Raw genomic sequence first — 18,091 nt, forward strand, 5'->3', positions numbered from 1 at the left:
TCTGCCCCCAAACACCCCCAGACCTGCCCTGCAGGGTTGAGAGTAGATTTTGGTGGGGAGTGGGGGATGCAAAGGGCATATGGGGGGAAAGGGAGGGAAAGTTCAATTGCACAATCACAAGTCAATCTGCTTATGCAATTACTTCATTGGAGTCAACCCTTTGTGCCAGATTCAACTAAGTTGTTGCTCTAGCAGAAGCCAGCACAATGAGTTCCATTCGCAAAGTGGGACTTCCTCCCCCAGCACAACCTCTGTCTCCTCTGAGATCTGTCCAGGAGGGTTTGGAGAACCCCCGGAACAGGAGGAGGAGAGAAGATTATTTGGTGGCGTCACCTGCTCCTTGGAAAATAGAATTAAGATCTCACTGCTTGTGGCTCAAGACGGATTTTGTTGTGGTAAGCACACAGTAACACTGAATGTGTAGTAACAAATTGGGTCCTGATGATTCTTTCTCCTCACACTGCACAGCTATCCTCTGAGAAATACGAAGAGGGAGAAAGAGCCCTCATGGAGGCAAGGAAGGTGGAGTCGGAGCATCAGGCCAGGCTGCGTCTTGTGCAGCATCAGATGGAGCGACTCAGGGAGCAGGAGGAACTGCTGCACCAGGTGATTTCTCTGAAGCTTTTAAACTATTTTGTTGCCTGTGTGCCAACATCTTTGTCAGTCTCGGCATTATTATTAGTAATAATGATTCATAATAATAATTCATATTAATATTTATTAGACTTATTAGTTTAGGACAGCTGTCCTGAACAAAAGATAGATATACAGTGGTACCTCAGGTTAAGAACTTAATTCATTCTGGAGGTCCGTTCTTAACCTGAAACTGTTCTTAACCTGAAGCACCACTTTAGCTAATGGGGCCTCCCGCTGCCGCTGTGCCGCCGCCGCACGATTTCTGTTCTCATCCTGAGGTAAAGTTCTTAACCCAAGGTACTATTTCTGGGTTAGTGGAGTCTGTAACCTGAGGTACCACTGTACCACTTTTTTAAAAATCCCACCCTGCCTGTGCAGTGGGGACTCTTCTCCTCATACACCCCTCAGGTCTGTTCTGGGGCAGCTTTCAGGTGGCTGACAGAGAGAGGAAGTTCTGCGGAACATGGTGCAAGAGACAATGACACACAGGAGGCTTTTTTTGTGGTAGCTCCTGTGTTCTAGAATGTTCTCCCCTCTCTCCTGTGAGGTGCATCTGCTGCTCATGCTGTGTAGTTTTGTAGGCAGCTCAAGGCACATCTCTTTGCTCAGGCTTATGAAGGGTTGATGTGAAATGATCCACTCCCTCCATTATTTCATACTGATTTGCTGCTGCTTTTATCACGTTTTGTTTTTGCTTGTAACTTTACACAATGTAACCCACCTTTGGGTGAAGGGGAAATAATAAATCCCATTCAATCAAATGAATAAACTTAGGAGGCACATTGCAAGTTAAAAAAACTCATTCTGTGCACAGGACACCTGCTCAACGTGGGTTTGTTGCCCTGTACCACAGAGCCTCCCACCAGAACGTTTCTCATTCTCTTTTTCATTCTCACACCGGACTCTGTCAGGAGCACCTCAGCCTGTCTCAGCAGAGGAGGCAGCTTGAACAACTGCGGGTGGGACTTCCAAGCAATCCATTGGTGTTCCAGACCACATCCCAGATGCCGTTGTCAGGAGCTCAGGCCAATGCAGTCTCCAGGACACACTGTAAGTAGCTACGCAGCCGCTACCAATCCCTTCAGGAGTGTTTTTGGCAGGAATCCTAAGGATAAACTTTGGAGATGTTTGGGACATGATCTGTGAGGGCCTTTGTGTGGAGGCTCGTTACTCTAGCTAAGTTTATTTCCTTCCCAGATTTCTCTCTTCCTCTTACTGACCTACCTAAAGCCAACCCCGGAACCTCTCAGGGCCAGTCCAGTTCAGGACCAGCAGATCTCTATGCTAAACTGGTGCTGCATAAGATTTCAGCTGATCGGGTAAAAATTAATTCTCTAGCATTTGATCTTCTGTAGACTGGGAACATTTCCTCTGCCCCGGGCTTGTTGTTTCTGTCCTGATGCTGTTTATACAGCTTTCATATTACATATTTATACATAGCTCAGTTTCAGTTCTAACCATTGCATGCTCTGTCTAGCTCACAAGACAGATGGATTTTTTATTATTATTTAATGATATTTATATACCACTTGGTTGTAATAAAACCTCTAAGTGGTATACTCACTAAAGTAAGTTGGTGAATGGGAAGGTAGCATAATGAGTCTGTGACACCCACAGATCCTGTTAGTTTGACTTTTCTTTTTTTTAAACAGGATCATGATTTCTTAGAGGAGGAACAGTTCTTCTTAGAAACCTTGAAGAAAACCTCCTACAACGCTCCATCCCAGTCAGCATAAGAATGGAAGAGTCCTGAAGGAATCCCTTCCTGGATTGATGGTTTCTCCTAATAAAGATGGATCTTCATCATTTTGATATATATATATTTTTAATGCTTCCGGAGGACGGTGGTAAATGTAAACATGTAAATGCCAAACCTCACTTTAACAGATACTAAATTTGTAAAATAAAACTTTTTACAGTTTCCTGTAACTCCCTGCTTTTGTGAAAAACATAGGAGTTTTTTGGGTTGAAGCTTTTTGTTTTTAGGTGCCATTGGAGCTTGATCCATTTGGGTAGCAAGGTGCTCCTGGCCATACCCTGTCTCTCCACCCTATTGCCCAGTACGTTTCCGAGCACAATTCAAAGTGTTGGTGCTGACCTTTAAAGCCCTAAACGGCCTCAGTCCTGTATACCTGAAGGAGCGTCTCCACTCCCATCGTTCAGTCCAAACATTGAGGTCCAGCGCCGAGGGCCTTCTGGCGGTTCCCTCACTGCGAGAAGCCAAGTTACAGGGAACCAGGCAGAGGGCCTTCTCAGTAGTAGCACCCACCCTGTGGAACGCCCTCCCACCAGATGTCAAACGGAACAACAACTACCAGACTTTTAGAAGACATCTGAAGGCAGCCCTGTTTAGGGAACTTTTAATGTTTGATGCATTACTGTATTTTAATATTTTGTTGGAAGCTGCCCATAGTGGCTGGGGAAGCCCAGCCAGATGGGCGGGGTATAAATAAATTATTATTATTATTATTATTATTATTATTATTATTATTATTATTAATTGCATTCCTTTCGTGGGGGCACTTCCCATCCCCTGTGAGCTGAAAAAGGTCAATAGAAGACCCTCCAGATTATATACTTGCTAAGCATTCATCCTGATTTGCTTGCACAAAGTTTCTGTGGAGGTTAGATTATATTCTATCTTTATTGAGCATTCATTCCGATTCATTTACAGGGCAATTACACAGCAATAAGCATTTGTCTAGCATTCATCCGGATTTCCTTGTCGGATGTTTACACAACTTCCCATTAGTCATTTGTTCTTTGTTACGATTTATTAAATTTGTATACATCCCTTCAGATCCATAGATCTCAGGGCGGTTCACAACATAAAATTACAATATGAAAAACAGAAAATGCATAATAAAAATAAGAACAAAAACAAACCAATAAGCCTCCTTCCCACAACACATTTAAAAGGACATTGGACGTCAATAAGCCAAAGGCCTGGTTAAAGAGGAACATTTTTGCCTAAAGGTATACAGTATAATGAAGGCGCCAGGTGAACTTCCCTGGGGAGAGCATTCCACAAACGGGGAGCCACTGCAGGAAAGGCCTGTTCTTGTGTTGTCACCCACTGGACCTCACATGGAGGAGGCACACAAAGAAGGGTCTTGGAGGATGATTTCAGGGTCTGGATAGGTTCATATGGAGAGAGGCAGTCCTTGAGGTATTGTAGTCCTGAGTCGTTCAGTTTGTTCTTTCCACACGCTGAGACCACACGCCGATACCTACATTGGCTCCCAGTACGTTTCCGAGCACAATTCAAAGTGCTGGTGTTGACCTTTAAAGCCCTAAACGGCCTCGGCCCAGTATACCTGAAGGAGCGTCTCCACCCCCATCGTTCAGCCCTCACACTGAGATCCAGCGCCGAGGGCCTTCTGGCGGTTCCCTCATTGCGAGAAGTAAGGTTACAGGGAACCAGACAGAGGGCCTTCTCGCTAGTGGCGCCCTCCCTATGGAACGCCCTCCCATCAGATGTCAAGGAAATAAACAACTATCAGACTTTTAGAAGACATCTGAAGGCAACCCTATTTAGGGAAGTTTTTAATGTTTGAAGTTTTATTCTGTTTTTAATGTTCTGTTGAAAGCCACCCAGAGTGGCTGGGGAAACCCAGCCACATGGGCAGGGTATAAATTATTATTATTATTCCCAATGCATTTCCCCACCACTTTCTATACCACAGAAAGGCCCTTTCAAGAAAACTGCATTTGTTGCACTAGGGCACCAGGGCATAACTGCCAACTGTTTCCTTTTTTTAAGGGAAATTCCCTTATTCCGAATAGGATTCCTTGCAAGAAAAGGGAAAAGTTGACAGCTATGCACCAGAGTCCATTAATTCACTTTAAATAAGCAAATCTAAAATTCTGGTATGCTATTGAATCTGTGCAAGAAAGTGACAGATATACTAACTTCTGCTGTTACTCATCTTTCATCAGGGCTGGAGATCCTGTGATCTTCCGGATGTTGCAGGACTGCAACTCTCATCTGGTCATGGCCGATGGGAGTTGTAGTCTAGCAAGATATGGAGGCCACCATGTTGGCTATTCTTGATTTAAACTAAGCAATGCTAACTTTCACTTCTGATTAAGTGAATTATCAGGAGCAAAGGGGGAAGTGGCAGTGAAAAGTACTATTAGCGTCTAATGGCTAGTTTTTCTGCTGTTGGTGACAGTAATTGTGCGGTTACAGTGAACAATTGTGAAAATCTGATTTAAACCACCAAGCTTCAGCTCGTCAAATTAACCACCAATCTATTAGGCTGTAAAAATTGAGTGACTTCAACTAACAAACAAAAAGCTATTTTAATAGAAAGGCAGAAAGAGATTTCATTCCTCCTCCCCATAATCTTCAGTGACTTACTTCCATTTTCATTATTTCTCTGTAGCAGCCATCTGTTCTCAGCAATTGGCACATTCCATTAAGACCAGAAAGCTTAATAAAAATCTGTAGCCATGGGAAAAACAAACTGCTTAGTGGAATAATATATTTTAGCAAGAGGAGGCAGAAGGTGTTTAATCTCCACATGTCACTGTTTTTTTGGTCAGAGTTTCCATCAAGGACAAATGCTGCTTATTTGAACTGTAATGGGTGCTTAAAAAAAACAAAACCCAAACAGATAAAAACAGAACTGGGCATTTAGTTGATCAGACAGTGTAGAAAAGGGTTTAGCTGTGCTTACCTAAACCTAGAATAATGGGAAGTTGTGGCAGAAGAAAAACCTCACAATTCTTTAGATGAAATCACTGAATTAGGATCAGGAAGAGGTAGTGAGGGGGTAATGTGGCAGGTTTTTTTTTTAAAAAAGGTAATTTTATCTCTGTGATCTTCATTCCTGTTACGTAGCTGTAAAAGACACAAAGAGGACTGCTATCTGAAGAGGGGACACTTTAACAAAAGCTATCCAAAATAAAAGAATTCCTTCAAGTAGGTGCTACTGGAAGGAATTTTTTTATTTTGTTTCGACTACGGCAAACCAACACTGCTACCTGCCGGTAAACAAAAGCTATCCAAGTTCACATCACATGGCTCTATTATAACCTAGTTTCAAAGATAATTGGACTGCAGCAAAGTTGGGAAGAAATAATAATTGCTTATGACTATACTATCCTGATCTCATCTGATCTTGCAAGTAGTGCAGGATCAGGCCTGATTAGTACTTGGATGGGAGTACATGTGGCAGTACCAAGTGCTGGACCACTGCCTTCTTTCACTGTTATGGGCCATCCATCGTGAAGTAACCAATACTGTATTGGACTTTCTACCTGAGACCCTAGCCCTCCCTGACTACAAAAATCATCTCCAAACTGGCCCCAATATTCTTGATAATTCTGCTCACAAACATAAGCACTTCAGGATTGCCAAGGGAATTATTGCATAAACTCCTCTGCAAAGTTGTGCAATTTTAAAAAAAATAAATGGGGGAAACTGCAGCCAGTTCTGTAGTATTGCTTCCTTTTGCAATGCTTTGCTACGCTGATTGGTGTAGTATAGTATCCAGCATGCCCAACTACAACTGCAAAACAGTGCTGCCCAACTGCAACTGCAAAACAGTGCTCAATTAATATCATGGCAGGAGAACCCAGATCATACCTGCCTACAGTGTGGCCCAAGTATGGAATTCATAGGAAAAGGAAGGAAGCAGCTGGGTAGGAGCCAGGCTGAAATGGGGTGCCGAGAGCAGAAGCAATTTTAAAAATAAAAAACAAAAGAAGAAGAAGAAATCTGCAATGAAATCTGAGACAAAAACAGAAGAAGGTTACCTGAAAACAAAAGAGGAAAAAATAAAATAATAAAAGCCTACAGCACCCGGTATTCCCAGGCGGTCTCCCATCCAAGTACTAACCAGGCCTGACCCTGCTTAGCTTCCGAGATCAGACGAGATCGGGCGTGTTCAGGGTAGTATGGCCGTAGACGTTAACACTCTCTGCTGCCGCCCCTTTAAAGCAGGAACCGGGAGAAAGCGCGCCCTCTACACGCACATGGCAAACCTTGAAACACCTCGCTTTCCACAAAATAATCATAAGCACAAGTGATGACAGCAAAGTAAATAAAATAATAAAAAAAACCCTGGACTGCGCCACAAGGAGCATGAATAAGGCTTTGTTTCTTTGAGAGCTAATAGGCAGGCATTCTCGTAGACAACCGCTCCTGCGTGACGTCATCCAGATTGCGCGTCGCCGCGAGGGCTTTCCAGTCGAGCGACGCCGTGGTCCGCAAAATGGCGGCGCCCATCCTGAGCGCTGCGCTGCTTGGACTACGGAATGCTAGGCCTTTTAGTACTTCTGGTGAGTGACGGCTGTCTCCTTTCCACACTGGAGGAGGATGATGGAGGGAGGGGCGGAGGAGCGGGGGCAGGAAGCCGTTAGCCTGCTCTTTTTTAGGGTAGCTTGTCCTCCGCTACTGATGGACTCGAGACGCTTAAGTTCTCTCTAGCCCCGATAATTTAGGAATCCGAGGGCAAATGTTTTTGGACGTCTGAGTTTTGTATCTGATGGTTGTGTTGTGCCGTGAATGGCCAATGTCAACTCCCATGCAAACCTATATGAGCTCAGAAGATGGATAGCTGTGGAATATATTCATGTTATGAGGAAGCAGCACATTTTCTGACTTGGCAAGAAATCAGTTTAGTCTTCTTTGCATCTTTGAAAATATATGAAGAAACACAAAAAGTGGTATGCCACTCTCATTTTGCGCATTCAGTAGTGAAGCTTCAAACATAGTTTACTGCCCCAAAGTCTGATTCATTCGTTTCTGCCCCATCTGCTGTTGGAACAGAAAGGTGGAAATGCAATTGGACACAAGTTTTTGTAAGTGTTTTAAGTATAAAACATGTCTGTGTATTGCCATCACTTTTGTGTCTGCAGTGTTTACTAGTGTTTCTTCTCTCCCCACACCCATTACTTCTGCTTTTGTTTGAATGGGACAGGTTCAAATAAAATGTAGACCAAACCTTCTATACTTTTTTTGCTAATTTATTTTAGCTGTTCTCTGGAAAGTGGGAGTACCTCTCGGGCCAATGCCTAATGAAGATATTGATGTTAGTAAATTGGAGGTGCTAGAAAAGTACCGTGTCTTCACTCGCTACTTCAAGGAAGCAGAGAAAGCACAAAAGAAACCTCAGTGGTGGAAAACCTACAGGCGATATGTCACTCCAAAGCAAGGTACAACATTAGGGAGGGCAGAAAAGTTCAGTCCAGTTTCTTCTGCTCCTCTCCTTTTTGTATGAATAGTTTATATTCATGTGGAAAGTTCAATCCTATGTGTGCTTTTGGGGGGCAAGTGCCTGAATGCCAAGTACAGGAAGAAAAGTAAAGCAGGGCTATCACATTGTCTCTGCTGATAGACTGTCACCTCACAGCAGCCATTCCATTTGACTATCTGAACAGTTTCAGTCCCACTGTAAGAATGGTGACTTTTAAAAACCAGTGCCTGACCCTGTTGTTTGCCTCCTTCCACTCCCTCCTTTTAGATGAGTGTGAGAGCAGAGAGTGTCTTACTACTGATCTTGTGAACTGCTTTAGGAGCTTTTTTGACTGAAGAGTGGGAGTGAAAATATTATGACCTCGTCCCTGAGTAAACAAGCATAGAATTGAGAGCAAAATACATGCCTATACATTGGTACCTCGGGTTAAGAACTTAACTCATTCTGGAAGTCTGTTCTTAACCTGAAACTGTTCTTAACCTGAACCACCACTTTAGCTAATGGGGCCTCCTGCTGCCGCCATGCTGCTGCTGCACGATTTCTGTTCTCATCCTGAAGCAACGTTCTTAACCCAAGGTACTATTTCTGGGTTAGCGGAGTCTGTAACCTGAAGCATCTGTAACCCTAGGTACCACTATATTCAATTGAGTGGGAGCACAGGAGAAAGGTAACAAAAGGCAATAAAAAGTGACTGTTCACCTTTTGTTGTTAAACTTTAAAGAGAAACAGAACTGCCCATACTGTTCACTAAGGAAAGCTACTGAACTGGAAACACACAGCCTTGTAGTGAGCCTGAGTAATGGTTTTTTTCATTCATTTTAAAGAGTTATACATGCACATATGTGGGTGTACTGGGGTCCTGCTGCAGACTGGAGGTACTCAATAAGTGCCAAGTCTTAATGGGGACACTTTCTACTTACCTTGGGATATCAGGTAACTTTTAAGCTTTGCGAGTATTAAGCAACACCATAAGGCAAGGCATGAGCCACCCAATTTCCCAGTCATTTATAGTTTGTCCCTTAGTGAAACCAGAGGCAGAAAGTATGTCATGAGACTTACTTTATGTTTTCTCTGTTTTTCTAAAAACTATAGATGAAGAGGCAAAGATCAACATTGGGCTACCTTATTCTCCGCCGCCATGGAAAAAAACACTTAAGGAGAGAAAAGCTATAATGAAACAGAATCGAGTGGAATTGGAAAGAGCATCCCGCCTACGGAAATGTATGTTGGTCACAGCTCCCGCCTCATTTATTCCTTTTCTCTTCACTAAAGCTTTTCCACTCAGTATTTCACAGTGCTGTGTTTCTGTTTGCAGTGTTGATTCCCCTTGATGATGTAAGAGCTGAATGGGAGAGAACCTTTGGCCCATCCCACAGGCAGCGAGTGGCAGAACACTATGGACTGTACCGGGACTTGTTTGATGATGCCTTCTTTGTTCCCCAAGTTCCTTTAAGGGTGGAATACAATCAGGATGATGAATATGTTATGCCAGTTTATCATGGGAATATGGTGACACCCACAGAGGTATTGTACCAAATGTATAAGCTTTGAGGGGAAGAATATCTTGTTCTTTTTTTTTTAACCACAACTCATCTAGTAAACATTTTGAGAAAACAGATTCTCTTGAGTACTTTGCCAACTGCTTTGTTCTCCCCCACCCACTCAATGGCATATACCAACAGCTTCATTAGTCTAATTGTTGTGATGTTTATTTATAAGTACAGTGTTCATCAGACTTAATTTCCCACTTAATGTAGGCAACTAATCTGGGAGTCTGTTTACACCAAGTCATTTTTTTAACTTCAGAATTTTCATGACTCATAGTGATAATTAGCATTCTTTGTGGTATTGGTCCTCTTCTGTCTGCCTCTATTGAATGTAATTTTACCTTATTCATTCTTGATTATTCAAAAAGCTATATATTATATGCCATTTTCCCCTCTTCCTTCTGGAAAAGAGGATGTTTTCCTATATCCCTTTTTGGTGAGACCCCTGAAGTCGCTTCAGTGTGTAGTATCTGTGTAGCAAATCCTGTATGCCAGTAGCAAATCCTGATCTTCAGGCTATTTTTAAATATTTTTTAAAAAGTCAAAAGTCTCTTGTTCTCCGCTTTTGTCGGTTATTAGTTTGATATTAAAGCATGCCCGTTTTTATGATCTTTCTGCAAAGATAATAATTGTAACTAGTGTGAATTGTCTAGATCTGGCTGGACTGATAGAAGCTGGCAAACAAAAGATGGGGTGAAATTTAAACTAATCATATTTGGGAGCATAGGCAAAAGTCTTGGCTACTTTGTAATCATTGCTGTATTTTTCTGTTTAGGCTTTTAATCCTCCCAGAGTCTCATTTGAAGCGGATGAAGGATCCTTATGGACTCTGCTGCTCACCAACCTAGGTGAATAAAGGTTTCCTCACCCTAGGAATGGCCCAGATTTTATTTTTCTGAGAGGCTACTAGTTAATGTGCAGGTTCTGCAGTACCAGCAGAAATCCTGGTTGCAAAAGATTATGAAGGAGTTGCCAGTGGTATGGTAAAAAATTAAAGGTGCTGAGTGATCTGGAGCTTTTAAAGCTTGGCCAAGCTAGGACAAAGGAAAAGAATCATTTGTGCAGCCAGAAAGAGCACAACAAAGAAGCATTACATAACTGTACATGAATAATGATAATTTAATTGAGATTATGTTTATGTTATACACACAGATGGGCACCTGCGTGATGCCGATTCAGAGTATCTCCACTGGCTGGTGTGAGTATTGGCTACTAATCCATCTTTGCACTGGCATCAGTTACCAACTTGGGTTACATTTGGAGCTGAATCTCAATATTCCACTACCGCTTTCATGCAGACTTTCCTAGTCCATGCAGCAACTGACAGTTGCATGACTGCAGAGGTCCATGGCATACCAGATTCTCTACCTTCAAAGATCCTTCTTCTCACAATGACTTTTCTACTGCGAAGTTCCTGCACACCTACCATGGGTTGCGGAGGTTTCTGTGACATGTCCTAGGATGCAGAAACTCTTCTTGTAGAGCCCTAATGAGACTGTGCATCCCTTCTGCAAACTGAAAGCACACGTTGGAATACTCCTCTCACTATGGCAGTACAGTGGTACCTCGCAAGACGAATGCCTCGCAAGACGAAAAACGCGCAAGACGAAAGAGTTTTCCGTTTTTTGAGTCGTTCCGCAAGACGAATTTCCCTATGGGCTTGCTTCGCAAGACGAAACGTCTTGCGAGTTCTTGCGAGTTTGTTTCCTTTTTCTTAAAGCCGCTAAGCCGCTAATAGCCGTGCTTCGCAAGACGAAAAAACCGCAAGACAAAGAGACTCGCGGAACGGATTAATTTCGTCTTGCGAGGCACCACTGTACACTGTATGAGTAGGTTGATAGCAGGAGGCCAGCCAACATTCAACATTACTGTTTTTTTTCTCATCAAGATGCCCCAGGCTTCCATGGAGCATGGTTTGAGGACCACTGAGCTGGAGCCTTGCTTTTATATATTAAGCCACTTTCCGCCCCTTTTGCTTGTACTGTGGTAGCCTTAGAGAATGCGATTTAGAATGAGGGCAAGTCTTTATCTCTTCAGATATGTAATGGCCATTTGAACTCCAAATATCATACAGACAAAATCATTCTTGACAATCGTATTTTAACTCAACAGGACAAACATTCCAGGAAACAAAATGGAGATGGGCAAGGAGATTTGCCATTACTTCCCTGCATTCCCCGCTAGAGGAACTGGATACCATCGCTTCGTCTTCCTTCTCTTCAAGCAGCTCCATCCCATTGATTTCACTGAAGATGAGCGGCCTGTGCCATGGTAACTCTTCCCATTTTGCATAACTATGGTGGAATCATTGGGTGCTTCCAACTTCCGGCTTCTTTTGCGAAAGGAGCCACAGGCTTATTTCTGAAGGTAGAATTGTGAACTATCCAGTATTCTCTGAAACTTAAAAATTAGGTCAAATAACAGTACAGCCAGAATGTAAGGCACAGCTCAAGTTGAAAAGGGTGGGGATGGGGACACTTAAGTAAAAAAGATGTGTCCAGGAATAGATTTTAAGAGTTGGAAACCCACTGAAACCTCACCTATTGTAAACAGTTGGGCTTGAAGTCAAGAGTAGCAATTGCTCTTGCATGAGTTTGTTACTTCTGTGTGATAGTCTGCCTTCCAAACCATTGCTTGTCATTCAAATAAACATCACACAAATAATTTTTCTTGCTTTTCTCCCAAGAAGCAGGCGTCTTTTAATTTTGTGACTGCAGCTAATTTCCCCTTATTTTTCTGGAAAGAAAAGGAGCATGGAAAACTAATTGCTAGAGATAATGGAAGGAACAAGAAACACAGCTAGCCAACATCCCCTTCCCTCTAACAAGAAACGGTGTAGCCATGGGTGAATTTGATGCAACTCCCTCCTTCCAGGGAATATCTCCTACATTTATATTAGAAGTTTAAACTAGTTCTGAACTGCTTTCTCACCCAAGGAATCTAAAAAAAATAGGCCTTTTTCGAGGCTGGCGGTGTGGGGAATGAAAACCCCCTAAGCCATTCAGACTTACCATTTCAGTGGTTTCTTTGGTGGAGCAATTGCTACCTGATGGATAGGGAATATTATTTACCCTTCTATGTTTTACTCTACTGAAGGAAACTGGTGGCGGCTTGAACAGGGTAGTGAAGGTAGCTAGAAATAACAGCAGAAGGGTTCCATTGCATCTCTGTCCTCTCATCTTTTCAGCCACAGTCTCCAGATGAGAACGTTCAAGACGTTCGACTTCTACAAGAAGCATCAGAGTGACATGACACCTGCAGGACTGGCATTTTTCCAAAGCCAGTGGGATGATTCAGTTACTCGGGTCTTTCACCACCTTCTCGGTAAGTAATGGACCGTATATATAATTTACGGTAGTACAAAAAATTTTTTTAGTAATAATTTTTTTAGTAATAAAAAAATTGTGATTGGAGTACATGTCCAGTAATTATGCAAGACCAAAATATTTCTGAATGCGTGCTAAATTTAAAACTTGAAAAAATTGGGGAAGAATGCAATAAAACTTGATAAAAGTATACAGAATTGGGAACCTTTTTCTCCCACCCACTGTGTCCCAAGTTCCCAGCCAGAGAAGGGAGGGACTTGTTCTGAACTGCTTGGAGAGGTGATTATTTGGATAGGGACTTCAGGATCCTTGTGGAGCAATGAGGTTTTGGAAGCTGCTTACCACAAAGCCCAGTTCATACAGCAAGTATTGAAATAGCATGTTGGGAAGTACCTAGAGTACTTCATTTAAAGCTGCCTGGGACAGGGGAGCTTGCAGACCCATAACAGTTTGAAGCCAGCAAAGCATCAGTATTTGGACAGCTGGATTGGAGCTATGTGGTGGGCTGGATTTCAATTTAGCAGGAAGGGCAACTGCATTCTTGTACACGTTTCCGCAGCAGAAAAACTAGAAATCATTAGGGCCAGAGCGCAAGGAAATCATGTGCTGTTAGTGGGCCAAAAGTCACCGTTTTCCATTGCAGATCATCGGTGTCTTTGAGCCAGAGGATGCTTCAGGTTGGTGCTTGTGGAATTTGTAGATGTTAGGATGTGCTAACTTCCAATCTGCCCCTTGCAGACATGAAGGAGCCTGTGTTTGATTTTGTGCGTCCCCCTAAATATCATCCACCGCAGAAGTTGTTTCCACACCTCCAGCCTCTGAGGTACCTGGACAGATACAGGGACAGTGATGAGCCTACCTATGGCATTTATTGAAATGTCTTGATGCTCCGCTTGCCAACGGGACCCTGGACTGAGTAGCCATGGTGCAACAAAGAACCCTCCCAAGCAGTTCATATCTCTGATCGGAAAATGGAAATATAAGAGGCAGCTGGATTTGATTTGAATCATCACTTTTATTCACTTGGAAGAGAGCGGTGCAGCTTGCATCTATCTTCTCTATATCTTGGAGACTCTGTCTTTGCGATGAAGAAGCAGGCAAGCTGTGTCCAGAGGTCCAGGGCTATTCAGAAGCTGAGTTTCTGCCTCACTTTCTCAGGAGCCAGATGCCGTCCATCAAGTGTTCTGAGCAAAACAGCTTTCTTTCTCTCTCATCAAGTGCTGGGCCATTTCAGCAAAATAGCCTCACCTGAATGGGATCAGATAATGCATGAAATATAGCAAAGCATTGAGTTGTTACTGAAACGCTGGGCCGTGTGCTGTCTTTAAAGTATGAACAAACATTCTTTTAAATTCCTGCTGAAAAATACTTGTATTTGGGGAGAAGCAGATGGGAGCAGTCAGTCTCTTGGAACTATCTAATATATCAACTGCTTCAATAACTTCAAGCAGCCTTTCCAAACCTAGTGCCCTCTGGATGTTTTGAATACAACTTCCATCAGCTCCATCCAGCACAGTTATGCTGGGGCTGGAGTTGCTGGAAGTTACAGTCCAAAACATCAGGAGGCCATCAGTTGGAGGAGGTTATTTCTAAGGTCAAGCAGGCATCATACCTTTTATGTTTCTGAAGGGCATCAGTGTTGTGACACCTTAAGGGATGAAACCTTTGGTTGGTGGCATGAACCTTTCATAAACAATGCCTGCTTTGTGCAATGCATGAAACAGGCTGTGGAGCTAGTTGATATATGTTTATATGGTTTAAATGATTTGTCAGAATTAAACCAAATGAAATGGATACCAAGATGTGTGTGTTCCTTGCTTTGCCATTAAAATTATTTCTCCCCCCCCCCCTTCATTTGGATACCTTGAGACATACTGGTAAATCGGTTTGAAGAGACTATTTTGCGTAGGTGATTTTTTTTACCTTCTGGGAAACACAGGATCATCTCATTTCCTCATTTTTCTTTCCCTATACAACATGAACCCTTTTATTTCTGCATGGATGACTGCTTACCTTTGTGTATATTTGCAAGTCTGATAAGGTTTGGATTAAGCAGTGTGTGCTTATGTTCCTCATTCCAAAATATTGTCCTGCAGAACAGTTCCATAGCATTTCGATAGCAAGCCCACAGTTGAAGAGTACCCTTTCTTTTAAAAAACATTTACAGTGGTACCTCGGGTTAAGTACTTAATTCGTTCCGGAGGTCCGTACTTAACCTGAAACTGTTCTTAACCTGAAGCACCACTTTAGCTAATGGGGCCTCCTGCTGCTGCTGCGCTGCCGGAGCACAATTTCTGTTCTCATCCTGAAGCAAAGTTCTTAACCCAAGGTACTATTTCTGGGTTAGCGGAGTCTGTAACCTGAAGCGTATGTAAACTGAAGCGTATGTAACCCGAGGTACCACTGCACTACACAAGTTATTCGTCTGCAGGTTATAAATAGCAACACGGAAGAAGAGAAATACGGGGCTGCATGCTTGTTTTTAAAGAAGAGAATTTGGAAATCTGTGAAAGCAGAGTTTAGAGAGATTGTAAACAGCTGAGTCCCCTATTTTATTTAGTGATATTTAACGCTCATAAATGTATATTGAGATGGGGTGGACAATGCGGTAGACAGGTCTATAGGCAAAATAAAATTATTTAGGGTGAAAAAAATCCCGAAGTGTCTTGTGAAGAATGGGAAATAAATTACTCTCTCCATATGGCTTTTGGCAACAGCCTACCTAAGAAATTGAGTGTAAGTATGTGTGGAAAAAAGCAAGCTTTGGATCATAATGGAAAAATTACTGAAAGTGTCAGCTCTCAAGAGCCTCTGCCAGGAAATTCAGTTGCAGGAATCAGGGTGGGGTTGGGATAAAACAAGTACTGTATCATATATACAGTCCTGCGTTTTGGCATAAAGTCTGGCTGTTTTCCTTCTACCTGTTTTCCGCCTAGCCTTTGGCTTGGAGCCAATTTGATTCCCTCCCTCTCTTTCTTTTTATTTGCCTTCTCCTCCTGCGAGGAGGCTACATTTTAATATTTTAATGTTTCAATATTTTAATGTTGTATTTTAATTTTGTTTTTAAGTTGTAATCATTCAACTTGTTTTTATTATTGCTTGTAAGCCGCTCTGAGTCCGGCCTTGGCTGGGGAGGGCGGGGTATAAATAAAAATTATTATTACTATTATTATTATTATTATTATTATTATTATTATTATTATTATTACCTAAAAAGTAATATCAAGAATATAAGAACATAGCCATTGAGGCTAGTAGCCACTGATAGCTTTAGCCTCCTGGGCAACCTGTAGAACAGGGATGCGGAACTACCACTGTATCACATTCATTCTTGCTGGGACTGATGGAGTTCCAACACCTAGAGAGCCAAAGGTTCGCCACCCCTACTACAGAGCTGGGCATCCTGTAGAAAAGGGCAACTAAAACTAACTGCAGAGGGAAATTCACAGGTGGAAGATTTAAGACCATGCTTTTGTAATTTAGAAAATCACTATGAGGGGAACTTGCTAGAGGTTTTTAAAATCATGACCACTGTTGAGAAAGTAAAGAGGAATAAAGCTTATTACTAGAATACAAGAGGATCATCCAACAGAATGTATTGGCAGTAGCGTGTTTATGCAGTGTATTATTGTAGAACTCATCGCTCCAAGGTTTTGTGATGGATACTGGTCTATATAGCTTTTATAAGTCTTTATGGAATTATTCATGGAGGATAGATCTACCAGTAGTGCTACAACTAAAAATCAAATGTCCATATATCAGAGGCTATATATCAGAGGATAACTGTTGCCATCATACCCTGTGAGCTTTTCAGCAGCATCTATCTGCCTGGCCACTCTTGAATAGTTCTTGTCTTTCAAGACAACTATTCTGTGTTGGAAGAGTGTATGCTGGAGTATTTCATAGCAATTTTTATTAAAAAGAAATATTGTCAATTTGTTATGAGAGGAGAAACACGTTTCATAGAGACTTCACAATAAAGAGGGACAACAATAAAACATAATAAATCAGGAAAGGGGAAAACCAGGACATAACAACAACAACAGCAGCAACAACAAAAATCATAACAAATGTGAAACCTAACAGCCATTCTGGTTTCCTGGAGTGCACTACCTAATAGAGGCTAATCAATTTCTTTGCTAAGATAACATGGAATAACAGTGCAAAAAAGTTTTTAAAACCCATCACAAAAAGCACATCAATTAAAAACATGTATCTAGAGCTTTTCCTAAAAAATGCCTACAAGGGAAAAAAACAGACACAGGCAAGGATAAGTCTAGACAAAAACCTCTCTCTGTGTTGGCAGTGGGGTGAAGCTGTGGGATGTGGGGCTCAGAATAATAATAATAATAATAATAATAATAATAATAATAATAATAATAATAATAATAAATTATTTATACCCCGCTGTGGCGTTTGCCCATTCTTTGGGGTTACGTTTATATTGGGGGAGAGAAAGAGTTAATAGGCTGACCAATAAGAAATCCTGGAGGCGGAGCCTACCTGATTTTAAGGCTCAGCCTAGAGGTTTTGACAGTTGGGTTGGTTCTTTTGGGAGGGGAGATAGAGGAGGCAGAGTGAGTTAGAGACAGGGACAAGACTGAGAGGGAATAGAGTGACAGCATTTCAAATATATTTTTTAAAAATTTTGTGTTTGAAATAAGCTTTAATCTTCGTTGTTAACTACCTAAGACTCAGTACTTCACTGGGGAGCCCTGGGATTTTCCCCACAAAATTGGTGGCAGCAGAAGAATAAAGTAGTGGTGTACAGATCAATAGTCTGTGAAACGACCGTCAAACCCACCCATCTGGCTAGGTTTCCCCAGCCACTCGGGCCAGCTCCTAGCAGAATACTAAAAACACAATCAAACATTAAAAACTTGCCTAAATGGGACACAGATCTTGCTGCACCTTCAACTGAGCCTGCAAAGAAACTGGAAGCCCGTCATCAGATCTCCTGTCTCAGGGCTAGATTTAGGTTTGATGAGGTCCTAAGCTACTGAAGGCAATGGGGCTCTTTATACATCCAGCTGTCCTTTGTCAACAACAAATTGTCGCTGTTTTCGTGTTGAATATATGCTATATGGTAATTTATGAACCTAATAGGTATCTAAAGCCCTTTGCACATAACAAAATACAGTGGTACCTCGGGTTAAGAACTTAATTCATTCCAGAGGTCCATTCTTAACCTGAAACTGTTCTTAACCTAAGGTACCACTTTAGCTAATGGGGCCTCCCGCTGCCGTGTGATTTCTGTTCTCATCCTGAAGCAAAGTTCTTAACCCGAGGTACTATTTCTGGGTTAGTGGAGTCTGTAACCTGAAGCGTCTGTAACCTGAAGCATCTGTAACCTGAGGTTCCACTATATATTTTATCA

At 42.1% G+C, this 18,091-nt stretch overlaps 2 protein-coding genes and 1 long non-coding RNA gene across 8 annotated transcripts in view; 2 read left to right on the forward strand and 1 right to left on the reverse strand.

The window, feature by feature from the left end:
- The window catches only part of FBF1 (Fas binding factor 1), a 32,214-nt gene extending 29,772 nt beyond the window's left edge, over positions 1–2,442 (forward strand). For all 6 annotated transcript variants that reach the window (XM_081185352.1, XM_081185351.1, XM_081185354.1 and 3 more), the window contains 4 exons: positions 469–606; positions 1,548–1,686; positions 1,834–1,955; positions 2,289–2,442. In XM_081185352.1, the coding sequence (XP_081041478.1) occupies positions 469–606; positions 1,548–1,686; positions 1,834–1,955; positions 2,289–2,372 (483 nt within the window). In that variant the 3' untranslated portion in view covers positions 2,373–2,442. The remainder of the gene's footprint in view (positions 1–468; positions 607–1,547; positions 1,687–1,833; positions 1,956–2,288) is intronic.
- Positions 2,443–6,801: 4,359 nt separating this feature from the next.
- On the forward strand, positions 6,802–14,506 carry MRPL38 (mitochondrial ribosomal protein L38). Its single transcript, XM_081185426.1, has 9 exons — positions 6,802–6,924; positions 7,621–7,800; positions 8,934–9,062; positions 9,157–9,365; positions 10,164–10,236; positions 10,541–10,586; positions 11,501–11,659; positions 12,576–12,712; positions 13,453–14,506. Exons 1-9 carry the CDS (start codon positions 6,858–6,860, stop codon positions 13,587–13,589), a joined length of 1,137 nt encoding a protein of 378 aa, XP_081041552.1. The 5' UTR covers positions 6,802–6,857; the 3' UTR covers positions 13,590–14,506.
- A 52-nt stretch (positions 14,507–14,558) lies between these two features.
- LOC308582419 lies at positions 14,559–18,008 on the reverse strand. The gene is made up of 2 exons (XR_014005678.1): positions 15,924–18,008; positions 14,559–15,635 (listed from the first exon to the last, which is right to left on the reverse strand). It is a non-coding gene; the product is annotated as an uncharacterized lncRNA (long non-coding RNA).
- Between the last annotated feature and the right edge of the window lie 83 nt (positions 18,009–18,091).

This window comes from Podarcis bocagei (assembly GCF_964188305.1).
Source record: "Podarcis bocagei genome assembly, chromosome: 2".
NCBI classification, from domain to species: domain Eukaryota; kingdom Metazoa; phylum Chordata; class Lepidosauria; order Squamata; family Lacertidae; genus Podarcis; species Podarcis bocagei.

Excerpts from the sequence above, each read along its gene's own strand:
- MRPL38 (XM_081185426.1), top strand. The coding sequence starts at position 6,858 with ATGGCGGCGCCCATCCTGAGCGCTGCGCTGCTTGGACTACGGAATGCT. Across the intron at positions 7,801-8,933 it reads ATATGTCACTCCAAAGCAAG|ATGAAGAGGCAAAGATCAAC; the intron begins GTACAACATTAG and ends TAAAAACTATAG. Across the intron at positions 11,660-12,575 it reads GATGAGCGGCCTGTGCCATG|CCACAGTCTCCAGATGAGAA; the intron begins GTAACTCTTCCC and ends TCATCTTTTCAG.